Source organism: Plasmodium vinckei, assembly GCF_900681995.1.
Source record: "Plasmodium vinckei vinckei genome assembly, chromosome: PVVCY_05".
Taxonomy (NCBI): domain Eukaryota; phylum Apicomplexa; class Aconoidasida; order Haemosporida; family Plasmodiidae; genus Plasmodium; species Plasmodium vinckei.
The window spans coordinates 855,742-870,901 of NC_051297.1; the positions used below are offsets into that span (position 1 = coordinate 855,742).

General features: G+C 23.5%; 6 protein-coding genes across 6 annotated transcripts; 5 read left to right on the top strand and 1 right to left on the bottom strand.

The window, feature by feature from the left end:
- Positions 1 to 644: 644 nt before the first annotated feature.
- PVVCY_0502390 (serpentine receptor, putative) lies at positions 645 to 2,792 on the top strand (the record flags this gene model as incomplete). Its single annotated transcript, XM_037635045.1, has 7 exons — positions 645 to 1,293; positions 1,497 to 1,910; positions 2,043 to 2,084; positions 2,174 to 2,258; positions 2,403 to 2,462; positions 2,586 to 2,635; positions 2,719 to 2,792. 7 exons carry the CDS (start codon positions 645 to 647, stop codon positions 2,790 to 2,792), a joined length of 1,374 nt encoding a protein of 457 aa, XP_037490231.1.
- A 429-nt stretch (positions 2,793 to 3,221) lies between these two features.
- PVVCY_0502400 (conserved Plasmodium protein, unknown function) lies at positions 3,222 to 4,322 on the top strand (the record flags this gene model as incomplete). Its single annotated transcript, XM_008627607.1, has 4 exons — positions 3,222 to 3,390; positions 3,507 to 3,629; positions 3,779 to 3,972; positions 4,053 to 4,322. The coding sequence occupies 4 exons, from the start codon at positions 3,222 to 3,224 to the stop codon at positions 4,320 to 4,322; spliced, it is 756 nt and encodes a 251-aa protein (XP_008625829.1).
- A 1,037-nt stretch (positions 4,323 to 5,359) lies between these two features.
- PVVCY_0502410 (AP-4 complex subunit sigma, putative) lies at positions 5,360 to 5,949 on the bottom strand (the record flags this gene model as incomplete). Its single annotated transcript, XM_008627608.1, has 2 exons — positions 5,360 to 5,618; positions 5,768 to 5,949. 2 exons carry the CDS (start codon positions 5,947 to 5,949, stop codon positions 5,360 to 5,362), a joined length of 441 nt encoding a protein of 146 aa, XP_008625830.1.
- A 339-nt stretch (positions 5,950 to 6,288) lies between these two features.
- Positions 6,289 to 6,925, top strand: PVVCY_0502420 (BSD-domain protein, putative; the record flags this gene model as incomplete). Its single annotated transcript, XM_008627609.1, has 2 exons — positions 6,289 to 6,349; positions 6,576 to 6,925. The coding sequence occupies 2 exons, from the start codon at positions 6,289 to 6,291 to the stop codon at positions 6,923 to 6,925; spliced, it is 411 nt and encodes a 136-aa protein (XP_008625831.1).
- Positions 6,926 to 11,095: 4,170 nt separating this feature from the next.
- Positions 11,096 to 11,951, top strand: PVVCY_0502430 (asparagine rich protein, putative; the record flags this gene model as incomplete). Its single annotated transcript, XM_008627610.2, has 2 exons — positions 11,096 to 11,603; positions 11,947 to 11,951. The coding sequence occupies 2 exons, from the start codon at positions 11,096 to 11,098 to the stop codon at positions 11,949 to 11,951; spliced, it is 513 nt and encodes a 170-aa protein (XP_008625832.2).
- A 1,625-nt stretch (positions 11,952 to 13,576) lies between these two features.
- Positions 13,577 to 14,781, top strand: PVVCY_0502440 (glideosome associated protein with multiple membrane spans 2, putative; the record flags this gene model as incomplete). The annotated part of the gene is made up of 2 exons (XM_008627611.1): positions 13,577 to 14,258; positions 14,363 to 14,781. The coding sequence occupies 2 exons, from the start codon at positions 13,577 to 13,579 to the stop codon at positions 14,779 to 14,781; spliced, it is 1,101 nt and encodes a 366-aa protein (XP_008625833.1).
- Positions 14,782 to 15,160: the final 379 nt, after the last annotated feature.

The window sequence follows — 15,160 nt, forward strand, 5'->3', positions numbered from 1 at the left end:
AAAAAAAAGAAATGAAATGCAAAAACTTGGCTATAGTGCAGAGATAGTAATATTTCTGTTTATATATAATGTATATATTGCCATATGCGTATAATAAAATGAGATTGCCGATTTTTGAAAGAAAAAAGATAAAAAAAATAAATATATATATGGTATTAATTTAAAAATATAGAATATATGAATTTATTATATAAAATAAAAGATTATCTATACAGGATATGATAAACCAGTATTTTTATGTGCATTTTTTTGTTGTATAAAGATAAATACATATATATATTCATGTGTAAATGAAAAAATGCTTTTATGTTTTGTAATTCAGGATAACAAGTATATTGTCATTGATTATATGATTACACTGAAATGAAAGAAAATACAAACTCTTAAAATGTTTGTAGTATAGTATGTTTTTTGTGCTCTCTTTTTTTATATACATTTTTTAATATGGTTATATATATTTTTCCGTATTATTTATTTCATTGTGAATAATTAAGTTTTATTTTGTTTTAGATATATAAAATAGTTTTTTTTTATTTTAATTTATGTTATATATAAATTTAGAAATAATAGAGAAGAAGAAAGACCTCAAAAATTGTTGAGCCACGGTAAAAGTAAAATAATATCTTTTGCTTTTCCATGAAAAAATGAACAAGGTGTATCAAAGGAAAAAGCTACTTGTCTTTTTGTTTTTTTTATTGTACATATCAAATTTGGGTAATCAAAATTTATTACAATACGAAGATTCATATATAGCTGAACATAATGAGAGGGGTAAATATAGCTACTCAATTTTTTCTCCGCTAGTTGAATATATTAAGGGGAGTAATAAAATAGAGGAAAGAAGATCATTTTCTTTTTTTGTATCATCAAAAGTAATATATGGATTATATCATAATAAAAATTATAGTAAATTTTCAGACTTTTGTTTTATTAAAAAGAATAATGAAAATAAAGGATCGGTTATACTTTTAAATTCATATTCCCCTAATACTAAGCTTTTAGTTTTAGATAAAACAGATAATGAAATTTATAATTATACAGAAAATAAAAATGGAAAGAAATGTGAAGACTTAGAAAAAGAAGCATTGTATGTATATCATTTTCGTGATACACCACAAGAAAATATAAATAACAATTATGTTTTTTATAATAAAGATATAGATCAACAATTAGAGAATAAATTATTAAATTTTATTATACTTCATTGTGATACTAAATTTAAGAATGCTTTTAAAATCGAATTTGTAAATAATGACAATTTTTTGAGAAACCATTTTTCATGTGAAGAGCAAGGTATGCAGACAAAATAAAAAAAATTTGTTCATTTATTTGTTCATTTATTTATTTTAAATTCCTCTCTTTATGCATAGCATAATGTTTCGTGAGAGGTGGTAATTACGAGGGTTGTCATATTAATAAAGGTGTACATACAAATAGGTGTGATTATTTTGTTTAATTCTTTTTAATATTTATTAACTTTGGTTAATTTCCTTCAGGTCTCATCGAGATATACATGCTACTGTTTGTAATATCGACAGTTTTGTCGTTGGTATATGTTCGAAAGAGAAGTATGTTGAGTAGAGAGAATGGGGCATTAAAAGAGTCAGTTCATTTTGGAGTTTTGTTTTTTTATTTTTCAAATATTTTTTATTTAATTCATATATATTCGTATGCATTTAATGGGACAGGGTTTAGTATACTAAAAGTTTTAAGCCAAATATATGAAGCAATTTTTGATTGTATAACATTGACAACAATTTTTTATATAGTAAATAATATTAATAATAAAAAGAAAAGGAAAGAGGATACTATAAAAACCGGATTTATATATTCCATACTAAAGTTCTTTTATATTTTATTTGAGATGGAGAACCACCAAAGTTTGAATGTATATTCAAGTTTGCATTCCGGTTTGTATAAAAATTAAATTATATTTATCTATATCTATTTAGAGCATTTGAAAGCTTGAATTTGTAAATATAAATTAAAAAAAGCTACGATTTCACTTGTTTACTTATTTATTTATTGGTTAACTTTTTTAGTTGTAGCGTTTCCTTTTGTTAGCCACAGAGTGATTATTTCTGGTAAGGATCATAAACATATTTTTACAAAAAAATGACTATATATTTATTATAGACCTATATAAGTTTGTCTACATATTTTTTCTGAACAGTGTTAATATATAACAATTGTAAAAAATTGCTGAAGGAAAAAACCAGTGCAAGTGATAAAACCAGGGTCCTTTGGGATGCGTCTATGTATGGATCGAAAAAAAAAAAAAAGTTGTATCACAATGTGATATCATAATATAGATGCTATAACCATTTTGGCATACTAATCAATTTTATTATGTTTTATAAAAATAACATTAACAATTATTATGTTTACATATTTTCTTGCAGATACATGGGATGGTTTCTCTCTATTCCGTTCATTTATTTTTTTTTGTGGAATGCTTCAATGTAATAATATGAAATATAAAACGAGTCGATAAATAATGGAAGCTTTTGTAAACCCTACCCATATTATTTTAATTTTATTTATAAAATTTTTTTTTTTCTATTTCTTTTCTTTTACACATTTAGGCACTTTACCCATTTGTTCATTCATTTCTCCAACCTATGCATTTTAATATGTAAGAATGGGGGGAAAAAATAAAAATATTTACACCATTTGATTTAATCATGTTATATGATTTTATTTTATTATTTTTTGCAGGTTTGGTATACAAAATTTCAGAGAAAAAGTATAATATTTTGGAATCCAATCACCCATATATAGATATGGAATAAATTTTTTTAATAATTTTTCGTTTATATTTTATGTATATATTAATTAAAAAGTGATTACATAAGTCTATTTATTTGTGTAATAATTTTTAATTACACTTTTTAAGCAAAAGTATATTTTACATATTTATATATGGAAAATAATTGTAGCCTGTATTTATATTTTTCATTGGAAAGTTGTGAATAGCCTAACCTCACCCGGCATTTGTTTTGGATTTCTCACATTTTTCCCATTCATTTTTCCCATTATTTTTCCCATTATTTGACTACATTTTTCAATATTTTTAAATAATAAAATATTTTTATGTTTTTTTTCAACACGGCAAAATAATTAAAAAACAGGAAAAAACGAAAAGTTTGAATAAAGCCTATAAATATATTTCTAACTTTATTTATGATCACTATTTTAATAGATTTAAAAAAAAAATAAATATGTACTATGTCAAAAAATATGAACACAAAATATTAGGAGATACACTTCGATTTTTAGGTTTTACAATTAAGTGGGGAATTCATGAAAATGGTTATTGGCTAGCAAACTTTAATTATTCATTTGATTATATATTATCAAATTTGATCATAAAATATTTTAAGGGGAAAAGTAATAATACACTACTTAGTTTGTATCACCAAAATAGTAAACATATATGAGTGTGTTAATGACTATGTAGAAACAGTTTGATGTCACATGCTTAATCATTTTTCTTTTTTTTTTAGATGTAAAAACAGTTTTAGATATGGGATGTGGGCCTGGACATTACGTGAACGAATTGAATTTTCATAAAATATGGTCCGTTGGGATTGATGGAAATCATAAGCTTGTTGGGTCGTTGAATAATGGTAAGATATATATATATTTCATGATATGGCTCTAAATATTTTATAAACAAAACGAGTGGCCCCAAATTTTAGGAAGTAATAAGGGTTCATTATGTCCATAAATGTGTATGCATGTATACATACGTTGGCTTGATTTGTGTAAACTGCAGAGAAGATACACAGCCTTGATGCGACGGATGAAAACTTTATCCACAAACTTATAAGCAAAATACATAATTCAATGAAAGCAGAAAATGAAAAAAAAAATAAATCATTAGTAAATATTAAAGTTATGAATATTCCCTCAAAAATATTAACATTTGATTATGTGTTATGTTTAAATGTTGGAGAATATATTCCACAGGTAATAAAATAAAATGTGTATACATGGATTTATGTTAAAACATTTTATTATAAATGGGATATATTATACTAATTTTATAGAACAAAGAAAAGAAATTTATTGAAAATCTTGATCGAGCAAATAGCAAAGGAATAATAATTTCATGGGATATACCAGGAACTTTTAATATAGGAACAATTAATGAAAAACGTGGAGAAGAATTAGTTGAAATATTTATAAATAATTATAATTATAAGTATGATGAAAAAAATAGTAAATTATTTAGAGAAAACTGTAATAATAATTCTTTTAAAAAGTGTTTGTACATTTTTGAAAAAAAAAATATATCCCCTCCGTCTTTGCATACATAAGTATATAGGGGGTAGCAAACAAACTCCCCATTTATTTTGGTCACTTAACAATTGCATGATAAGTAACACTTACATGGTAATGCATGTGCATTTTTATTTAGCCATTTTTACCTAAGTTAAAGATTTTGTTTTTATTTTTTATAACAAGATAAACAGTTTATATATTCGTGAAAATAACTTTTCCATTTTAGTAATATTATAGCTTGTTTTAATTCATAATATATAAGTATGGCAAAAGGGTGCCAACCATATCATGCGTAGACATATTTTTTATTATTATAATTTAAAAAAAAAAATAATAATATAGTAAATAGCAAAAATTGCAATGATTTTAATAATGTAACTAATACATGTATTTATTTTCACAACAATGGTAAACGTGAAAAAAATGAAAAAAAAAAAATAGTGATGGTACAAAAAAAGACAAAAATGATAAATACATTTTTAAATATAAAAATAGATTAAATAAAATTCAAAAATTTATATTTCCTATATATAAATATGGTGATAATATAATAGGTAGAAATAAAGGAATATTCTTGAAGATACATATGCACACATGTTTGTTTTGTCAAAATGGGATACTTTGTAATTTTGTAACTTTGTAGAAAATTATATGATATAAATATTATTTTTTCTTTTCGTCTAGAAAAATTATTATTTCATCAATAACCATAGTTAAGTCTTATTGTCTGGGCTTTGCATCACCGTGGTTATTGCAATTTGACATTCTTTACTTTGTCATTTTTAAACCTACACAAGTATACATAAGGAATTGGAGGCATAGCTCATCGTTTGCATAAATTCACAGCTGCATGGCCTACTCTGATTTTTATATATATGCATGTTTAATGATTAATTTTATAAAAACTTGGGTATGTAGGCGTATGTGTATAAAATATTTTGTTCATAATATAATGATGATTTATATTGTGTGATGCATTGTGTCTTTTAGCTAGTTTAATAGGAATGCATGAAAACGAGCATGTACAAATGTAAATATATATATGTATACATGCTTGCGTGTAGGTGGGTGTTCATATTTTTAATGAATACTTATCCATCAATATGATTGGTCTTAAAACATTATTTTTATTCATGTCACATATTTCTCCATTACATATAATTTCATCAATAATAAAATGAGTTTTATCTATGTTAAACATAATATCAAGTTCGCAAACATTTTCATAATATTTATCTAAAATTTCAATTATATTATGAATCATTTCAAGGATAGCAAATTCATTAACATCTTGGTTAGTGACTCCTACGATTAGGTATAGGCTGGCATACCTGAATAATGAAAAGAAAGATTAAAATAAATTAAACATAAAAATGTGGTGAATTATGATATAAAGCATGCATAATAACAAACAATTTTTTATTGTTGTAAAACATATAGATATGGTATATATGTCATATGTTTGATGTACTATCCTAACCTTCTGTATATAATTTTATACTCTCTAAATTGCAAAAAAGAGCATTGATAATCTACTCTAGATAAACATTTTCTGATTAATTCTCCTTCGAGTATTGTTTTTTCTTCGATACTTAAATTGTTATAATATTGGCTGAGTCGTGTTTGGCCTTGTTTGTTAACCATCAAAATGAATTCTATCATTTTTTAATTTTTTTCATTTATTATTGATAGTAAAAATAGAGAGAGACGAAAAAGGGGAATAACATAAGGAAGAAAATGAAATAAAATAAATTAAATGAATATATGTAAAAATAAAATATTTCTATCTTGAGAAAAAATTTATTTACGTTTTTTTTTTTTTTATTTTTTTAAAGTATGCATAAAATAGTATGGGTTTGAATTTGCAAAAATATTTTTTTGTATGGAATACCAGATTGATCATATGGCTATTTACGTAAACTGTTACTTATAATTTAACAAAAAAAAATATAATAATATAAAAAATATGAATTAAAATATGTTAGCTGTAAATTTATTATAATGGGGAATAAACAGGGTAAAAGAAAAAAATACGAGCTATGTGAAATTCAGTACGAAAAAGGTGATAAATATATATAAAAATTTATACATATATATATTATGATTTATATATTAATGAAGTATAGGCATACAAGTATTGTGTTGTGTTTGTATGTGTACATGTAATGAATAGTCAATTAGTTAAAACAAATTTTATAGCGTTATAAATAAGAAAGAAATGTGTTAGTATTGCCTTTGGTTTTTATTTGCTTTATTTGTTAATTTATGGCTTGGTATTTTCTTTGTAGAATTTGAATTAAAGCCTGCATGGAAAGAACTTATCATATGGGCACTTGAAGACTTAGATGCAAACTTAAATATAACTATAATTAAAAATATAATCGAAGAAATAAAAGATATAACAGCAAGTGAGGAATCATTTTTTAACATAACTGAGGGATATAGTATAGGAGGTTTTATGTTTGATAATAAATATGTTACATGGGCTTCATTTTTATTAACAGAAATAAAAAGTTTAAAAAAAGTGAGATATTATATTGTACCTAAATTAATTAGCGAAGATGAATTTTGGTTAAAATATTTTTCAACTATAAAAATGATAATAATCAAGCATGGGTTTGAAAGTAAGAAGGAGTAATAAGCGGTATAGGACAATTATATATTTATACAAACTTATATAAAAATTGTATTAGATGTTTTTTTTTCGTTTTTTTTTTGTCTCCATATTTATTTGTATAACCATTGTTTAAAATATTCAATGATTCATTTTTTTTGATTTAGTAGATTAAAAAGTTTATAGTGCGTCTATTACATATGTAGATTTGCATTGCATTAAAAATTAAATATTAAAATTAAAAAATTGTTAAAAATTCAAAAAAAAAAATTAAAATGTCGTACAAAAAAATTAAAAATAATGTTTAAAAATGTGTTCTCCAAATTGGAGGTATGCATATATATGCTTACTAAATAGTTTATAGCTTTTTCAAAAGAATTTATGGTATATATGTGGTAGGTAACATTTTAAAGGAAATTTATGAAGGCATATCTTATGATGGTGTTTCTAATGAATGTATAGATGTTAATAATGCTACCATATGTTTTTCTGCATTTTCTAGAATATCTTTCTTTTCTTCCAATTCGTGAACAATCTTATTAACTTCTTCAAGCTCCTCTTTTTTTTCTTTTAAATCGTCTTTATTTGTATCAGCTTCATCTTTTTTCTTTTCCTTTTTCTTTTTCTTTTTTTTTTCCTTTTCCTTTTTCTTTTCCTTTTCCTTTTCCTTTTCCTTTTTCTTTTCCTTTTCCTTTTTCTTTTCCTTTTCCTTGTCCTTTTTATTTTTTTTTTTTTTTTTCTTTTCCGATTTAATATTTTCACTAGAATCATCACTATCTGAGCTATGATCGTGATCATCTATATCGTCATGTTTTTTATAGCTTTTTTTGCGTTTTTGAACACGTCTCTCCCTATCATAATCATCTTCGTCATCGTCATCTACATATTTTTTATGTTTTTTTTTGGCTTTTTGAACACGTCTCTCCCTATCATAATCATCTTCGTCATCATCATCTACATATTTTTTATGATTTTTTTTGATTTTTTTAACACGTCGCTTCCTATCATAATCATCATCGTCATCTTCATATTTTCGTTTCCTTTTATAATCATCATCTACATATTTTTTATGGCTTTTTTTGGCTTTTTTAACACGACGTTTCCTATCATAATCATCATCGTCATCATCATATTTTTTATGTTTTTTTTTGCGTTTTTGAACACGTCGCTCGCTATCATAATCATCTTCGTAGTCGTCATATTTTCGTGTCCTTTTATAATAAGCGTCTTTGTCATAATTTATATATTTTCCTCTTTTCTTATAATCATCTCTATGGTCTATATATTTTCTTCTTTTCTTATAATCATCTCTATGGTCTATATATTTTCTTCTTTCCTTATAATCATTTTCATCATTGTCTACATATTTTCTTCTTTTTTTATAATCGTCTTCATCATCGTCTACATATTTTGTTTTTTTCTTATTCTTTTTCTTCTTATCCTTTTTCTTCTTGTTCTTTTTCTTCTTGCTTTTTTTCTTCTTTTTTTTCTTCTTTTTTTTGTCTTTTTTTTTTTTTTTCCAAGGTTTAAACTTTTTTTTTTTACGGCTTTTCGTTAATGCAAGTAAATTTCGCTTTTTAACAAGTTTATTTTGAATATAATCACTAGTTTCTAATAAAGTTTTATGTCGAGTTGCAATATCTTTTATGAAATCATTATTTGTGTCAATACTTATCGAGTATTCATCATTTTCATTTGAAATATCTAAGTGATTAGGACTATTATTTATATGTACAAAACTGTATCCATTTCCTTCCTTAGAATAATTTAAAAAACATTTCAATAACTTATAAGTAAATTTGGTTGCTTCATTGTTATCCCATGTTAATCCACTGCTACCATAGATTTGGCCATATTCTGTCTGTGGATAATAATAGTATAAATTTAAGTAATTTTTTGCATTGTTATAAAAACGGTGTGCTATATTTTTACTAAAACATAATATAACAATTGTATTAATTAAAATAATAATATGCTTTCTCTTTAGTAGACAGTTTATGAGTGCATAGGCTGAAGATTTAAAATTAGACATTTTTAACTTGATTATTTACATAGACTATATATATTCATTTGTCATTCATTATTTTTTTTTATGTTATATAAAAATTAATATTTGTTAATCATTTTGTTTTCTTTTTCTATTTTGTATAATAGTAAAAAAAAATCAAAACTTTTATGTCTGCAAAAATAGAAAGTGTTATTTTTCATAAAATATATAAAAAAAAATAATAATAATAACAAGTAATAATATAATTTACCAAAAATAAAAGGTGCATCAATGTGTTTACTTTATTATTGTTTGTTGCGGAATTGTTTTGTGATTATTCTATTTTTTTTTACAACATTTTTTTGGTGGCTGTGTAAATAGGTGTATATTTTTTACTTATTTTTTTTTTACATTAAATCATAATTTTTTTGTACTTATTTGTAAGTATTTAAATAAAGTATTATATGCAATTTAATATTTTTTTACATTAATATAAAAAAAAGTTAAAAAGAAAAATAATATATAGATTATAAAAATATAGCATATATGTATACCTTAAAAATAATAGGAAAATAAATAAATAAGAATTTTTAGGCCTATTAAAAATTATTATTTCGATATATTACAATATATGATAGAAAATGTAATAATTTCAAATGTGCAAAAGAAAGACATACATTTTTTATGAGCATACATAAAATATTATTATTAATGGCTAGTTTTATTTCAAAAAGGTGATTTGTTAATGTTTTTTCAAAATGATAGCATGGTTGTACATATTAAATTATTGGAAAATAGTATGAATGTATTTTACGATAAAATAATTTTATGCAAATCCTTTAAAAGCTTAATGTTGTAGAAATATTGTTTGATTTTAAAAAGGAGAAAAAATGTAGCCTTAAAAATGTTTTAAATGGTTTGAAAATAACCTAAACGCGTTTGTCGTTTATATATATTTATTACAACAGTGCTAAATAATATGAACAAATCATGCTAAAAATGTATATATAGCTAGCGATTTTATTATAAAGAGACAATATTTAAATTAGAATTATTTTTGTTTTTAATTAATCAATCTTTATTTATATTATATTTTGATGTTATTCGAAGAGATGATTATGTATCACGTGAACAATTTATAAGCATACGTGATAATCGTATATATATACGCATATATGCATGGTGAAATGGTTTCTTATAGGAATTCATATAAATTAGCGTGTGCATACTTATCAAACCACACACATAAATATGGTATAATATTTTTTATGTTTTATATTTGGAAATAGTTTCGACTTTTGCAGCAACCTAGCGTTCTTATTTAAATTGGTAGCAAAATAATAGTGCTTTATAAGTACAAATATGTATAAATCCATATTGTCATAGCTTTAGTTATTTTGTTGAAAAAAATATGTTACATTATAGTAGTAAAATAAAAATGATAACATTTAAGTTTATGAATATATTAATACCTTTCACAACGTATTGTCAGATTCGATGTATATATAATTTGATAAAACCATTATACAGTTGAAAAATTTAAACAAAGAATTAGTTTACATTCGTGTATGATGTTTTTTATAATATAATAGAAACCTTTATATTCTATATTTGTTTTCTTTAATTGAAAAAGAAATAATTTTGTATAAGACAATCTATTTTACATGTATGTGTGTGGAGAATATTAACAATATTGAAATTGTTTATTTTATTGAAATAATTTTTATTATGCGAGTTGAAAGTCATTAAATTTTGTGTCTGCGTTGTGGTGCTTTAGCTAAACTTACGATAATACGTGGGGGTAGAAATATGCACATAATAGTATCAACGAATTTTATTAGATATTTTTTCGAACCGCATATTAAAAATAATAATAAAACAAAATAGAGGGAAAACACGATATTTTTTCATTAAAACGTTTGATATTGTTAATTTTTTCTCTTTTTCTTTGGAACACCATTTAACACTAAGGCAATAAATTTTATAAAATTTTTAATAAAAAAATCCAAATTCATTACATATATATATTTGTTAAATAGTAAAATATTGATAGTAATTCCAAAACTGATTAAGACATCAGTGATAGGAAGAGATAGATAAAGATAGTTTATGACAAATAAAAAGTTGAATGCATGTATTGATTTAGAAAGAAAAATATCTCTATAAATTATGAAAATATAGGAAATAATATTTATATATAATTTGTTATGAAAAAAATGATGTCGAAAAAGATTATTAATCTATTTATACTTTGTACCTTTTGTTATTCCATTGGTCAAACTAGTTCAAGAGAAAATGAAAGTAAAGTCAATTTATTAAATAAAATGGATCATAAACATGGGAATTTAAAAACCATAAATCCACACAATAACATAAAGAAAAATGAAAAAGATAATTACAATTATGATAAGAAAGAATCTTTCATTTTGTTAAATCAAAAAATCAAAGACGATCAATCAAATGATGATGAGGAAGATGATGAAGAAGATGACGACCATGATCAAGAACATGATCAGGAACACGATCAGGATCATAATAATGAAAATAATGATGATACAAATGGACAAGCTAAGCAATCAGAAATTGTTCAAACCCTTAAAGAAGCTTTACCTCCCCCACCACCAATAGTTCAACCTCCACCTCCACCTATGACACCATCAAGTATTGCAGGACATGTTGTATCAAATGTTTTCCAGGCTGGATTAAAATTAATAGGTATTCCATAAAGGAATTGTATATATTTTTATTATGAGGAAATAAATTTTTTTTTTTTATTTTATAATGATATTTATGAAAATGTACTTTGAAAATTGCAATTTTCATTCTTCACCTTGTAATTTGTTTTATTTATTTTTAATTTTTGGTTAAAATTTTTTTAAAAATTAAATAGTTTAAGTTATAAACAAACGGCATGCATGTATATGTATTGTTATGAAAATCTTTTAAAATAATTTTTAATAAATATTCCAATTACTAAAGCTGATAAAATAAATGAAAGGATTATTGACGCCAAAAAATAATATTAACAATGCTACTTTTCTTTTACTTCATAAGATAGATTAGTCCTACATGTGTGTATGTATGGATAAGAAATATAAAATTAAGAACGAATATGGCTAGTAAAATAAAAGGAAAAAAGATGTTTGGCTTTAAAAAAATGCCAAAATTATATAATAAAACCCATTTAGACAAATTAATTTTTAAGCATTATTTTATATATGTGTGCACGTATTTTTTCAACCAACTTAATTGTATTAAAAAATGTTTAACATGTGTAAGGAGTTTCATTAAAATTAGTTATTTATTATTTTCCCTTAATAATTATACCGAGAAATCTTTTTAATATGTACATATAATGATTAGAAATAAAAGGTTTATACAGTTAATTAGGTATACATGTATTTTTTTCCATATTTTTGAATAATGTAAAATTAAAAAAAAATACTTTCCATTTTAAAGTTAATAAAAATTGTTTATAGAGTTCTATAAAATTTAATAAGATGGGAAATTTGAGGTTAATAGAATTCTCAGAAATTCGATAAAAAAAATATATAAAATAATGATAAAATTTTTTAAAATAAAATAGAGAGAAAATAACTAAGAAAGTAAAACAACGAGTGTAATGGGAAATATAAGAAAGAAATATACTGTTTAAATTATTTTGAAAATTTGAAATAAATAAAACACGCATATTTAAAATATGTACAATGTGTATATGATAATATTCATAAAGATTTTGTAATTTTTTGTTGCACCGTAGTACATACATGGTAATTTTAAAAAAAGATATAATGTAAAAGAATTTAATATTATATGTATATGTTGAAAAAAAAATTCTATTATATTTTCCAACAGTACACATATATAGTATAAATATATTTTCCGCAAGAATAATAAAAAACATAATTTACGAATTTAGTGAATAGTTATGTTTATTGTAAATGTCTTTTTTCTTTTATGATGAAAAAATAAAATCATATTATGTATAATAATATATTTTCCTTGATTTGTTTTTATTTTTCAAAGAAAAAATAATTAAAAATATAAAAATTTCCGTTTGGTTAAATGTGTGTGCTACACCCTTTTATGAAGGAATAAGCGTATGTGTAAAAAAAAAAAAAATAAAAATAAAAAAAAAAATAATATTTACATCATATTCCTTCCCTAAAAAAAATGAAGAAAATATTACGTATCTTATAATACACAAAGGAGTGTGGAATTAATATATAGTGCTATTTACATAAATATCAAATTTTTACCTTTACCTTTTTTTTTTTTTTTTTTTTTTGACACAGATATGAACTAAATTGATATATACAATGAACAAGTAATATATATTTTTGATGTTATTTTAAGTTTTAATTCATTGTTTTAATTAGGAATTTCGAAGAATTTTTTCCCCAAATATATATAATTAATTTGGCTGTATAGATTTACACAATAATTTTAAATTGAAAAGTAAGAATATATATAAGGGTGTATTACGTATGTACATAATTTTGTAAAAATAATTACGTGTATGCATATATTAGTTTTATAATGTATTAAACAAATGATTATGATTTATAAATATATTTACATTATATTTTGTAATAAAAAGACAGGTTTAAAGCGGACAAGTAAAGCGCATATATATAAGCAGACAAAAAAAAACCATATATATTTTTCATTAATATTGTAAATACAAAATGTATTCGTACGGTATGGAAGGAGATGATACTTATTTACCCCAAGTCCAGTATCCATCTCCATATGAAAATCAATATCAAGATGAAGAGTCCCCAAGTCCAAGAGGAGAAAATCATACTCCTTTTATAGGATATTTTAGTTCTCATTTATTAAGAACTGGATTTCTTTTACAATGTGTATCATTAATATTAATGTTTGTATTTTATTGGGCATTTGGTGGAACTGGAATATTTATATTTGATTTATATGCAGGACCAGAATGTGTTAAAGTATCAAGTGCATTTCATTTAACAATATCCGTTTTAATGTCAATATATTTACTAGGTACATTATATATAGCAATGTTTCAAGTCTTTGTAGCCGATAATAGTAAATGGTGTAGAGGATTTAGAGCTGGATCTAAATTATTATCAGCAGCTGTTACTTTAGACCTTTTATCATCTATATTAAGATTAGTTCAATATTTATATGCATATTTTTATATGAATATGAGATGGTGGGCACGATATCAACAAACCAAATCAGATTGGACTTTGTTACATTTTGGTAGTATTGTACATAGCTTTGCATTATTTATGTATGGAGCCGCCTTTTTCTATATGGAAGCTTATCATGATGAGGGTACCTATGAAGAGCTCGCATGGTCGAACTTGACTTTGTTCAAATTAGCTGGATTAGCAGGTACGTCTGCGCGTCACACACGTGTGCATGTCATACATATGAATCTCTTATACGTATGAAATCCTTTTTATTTGTCACATATTTACTATTACTTCCCTTTTTAGAATTATTAATGGTCTTTTCTGGATTCGGAGCCTTCTTTTCAGTTCTCTTATTGGGAGCAATAATGTGTGCAACAATTTGGGCATTCTCCTTCGAGCCATTATTAGAAAAATGGTCACCAGAATTACACAGCAGAGACATAAATGCTGATGTATTACCAGAAATAAAACACGATGATGAAAACTGTGGATATAATGAAGAAAATATGTATGAACCATATAACCCTAATCCTGAAAATATGGAATATAATGAAGAGATGATTAAACATAATGGAAATGAGAAATATATAAATGGAAATGCAAACTTTTATGATCACAATAATGGAATTCCAACAACTTATGATTATTCACAAATTGAAGGTCAAGTAAAACAGAATGCTGAAATGGGAGTCTCTGAAAATAAATATATTGCACAATATTAAAAGGGAAAAAGTGCAAGGAAAAGATATATATAATCTGGGCATATGGAAATTCATATGTAAATAACATTTTTAATTTGTGTGTAAATGTTTGTATATATATATATATTATATGTTTGTAAAAGTCTAAATAATAGTAAATTTAGACAAATATAGTAAAATTGGATTATTTGAAGAATATATATGGTTGTAAATTTTAATAAATTTATTGAAGATATTTAGTAAAATTTTTTAGTTATATTTTTATAATTGTTTTATTGTTATTTATATGAACGTTAATAACATTATCATTTTTTTTTTTTTTTACGCTTTTACTTTTTTTAGTATTTTTTTTTATGGTATTAAAAATATGTTGTTTATGTAGCTCAATATGCATATTTAT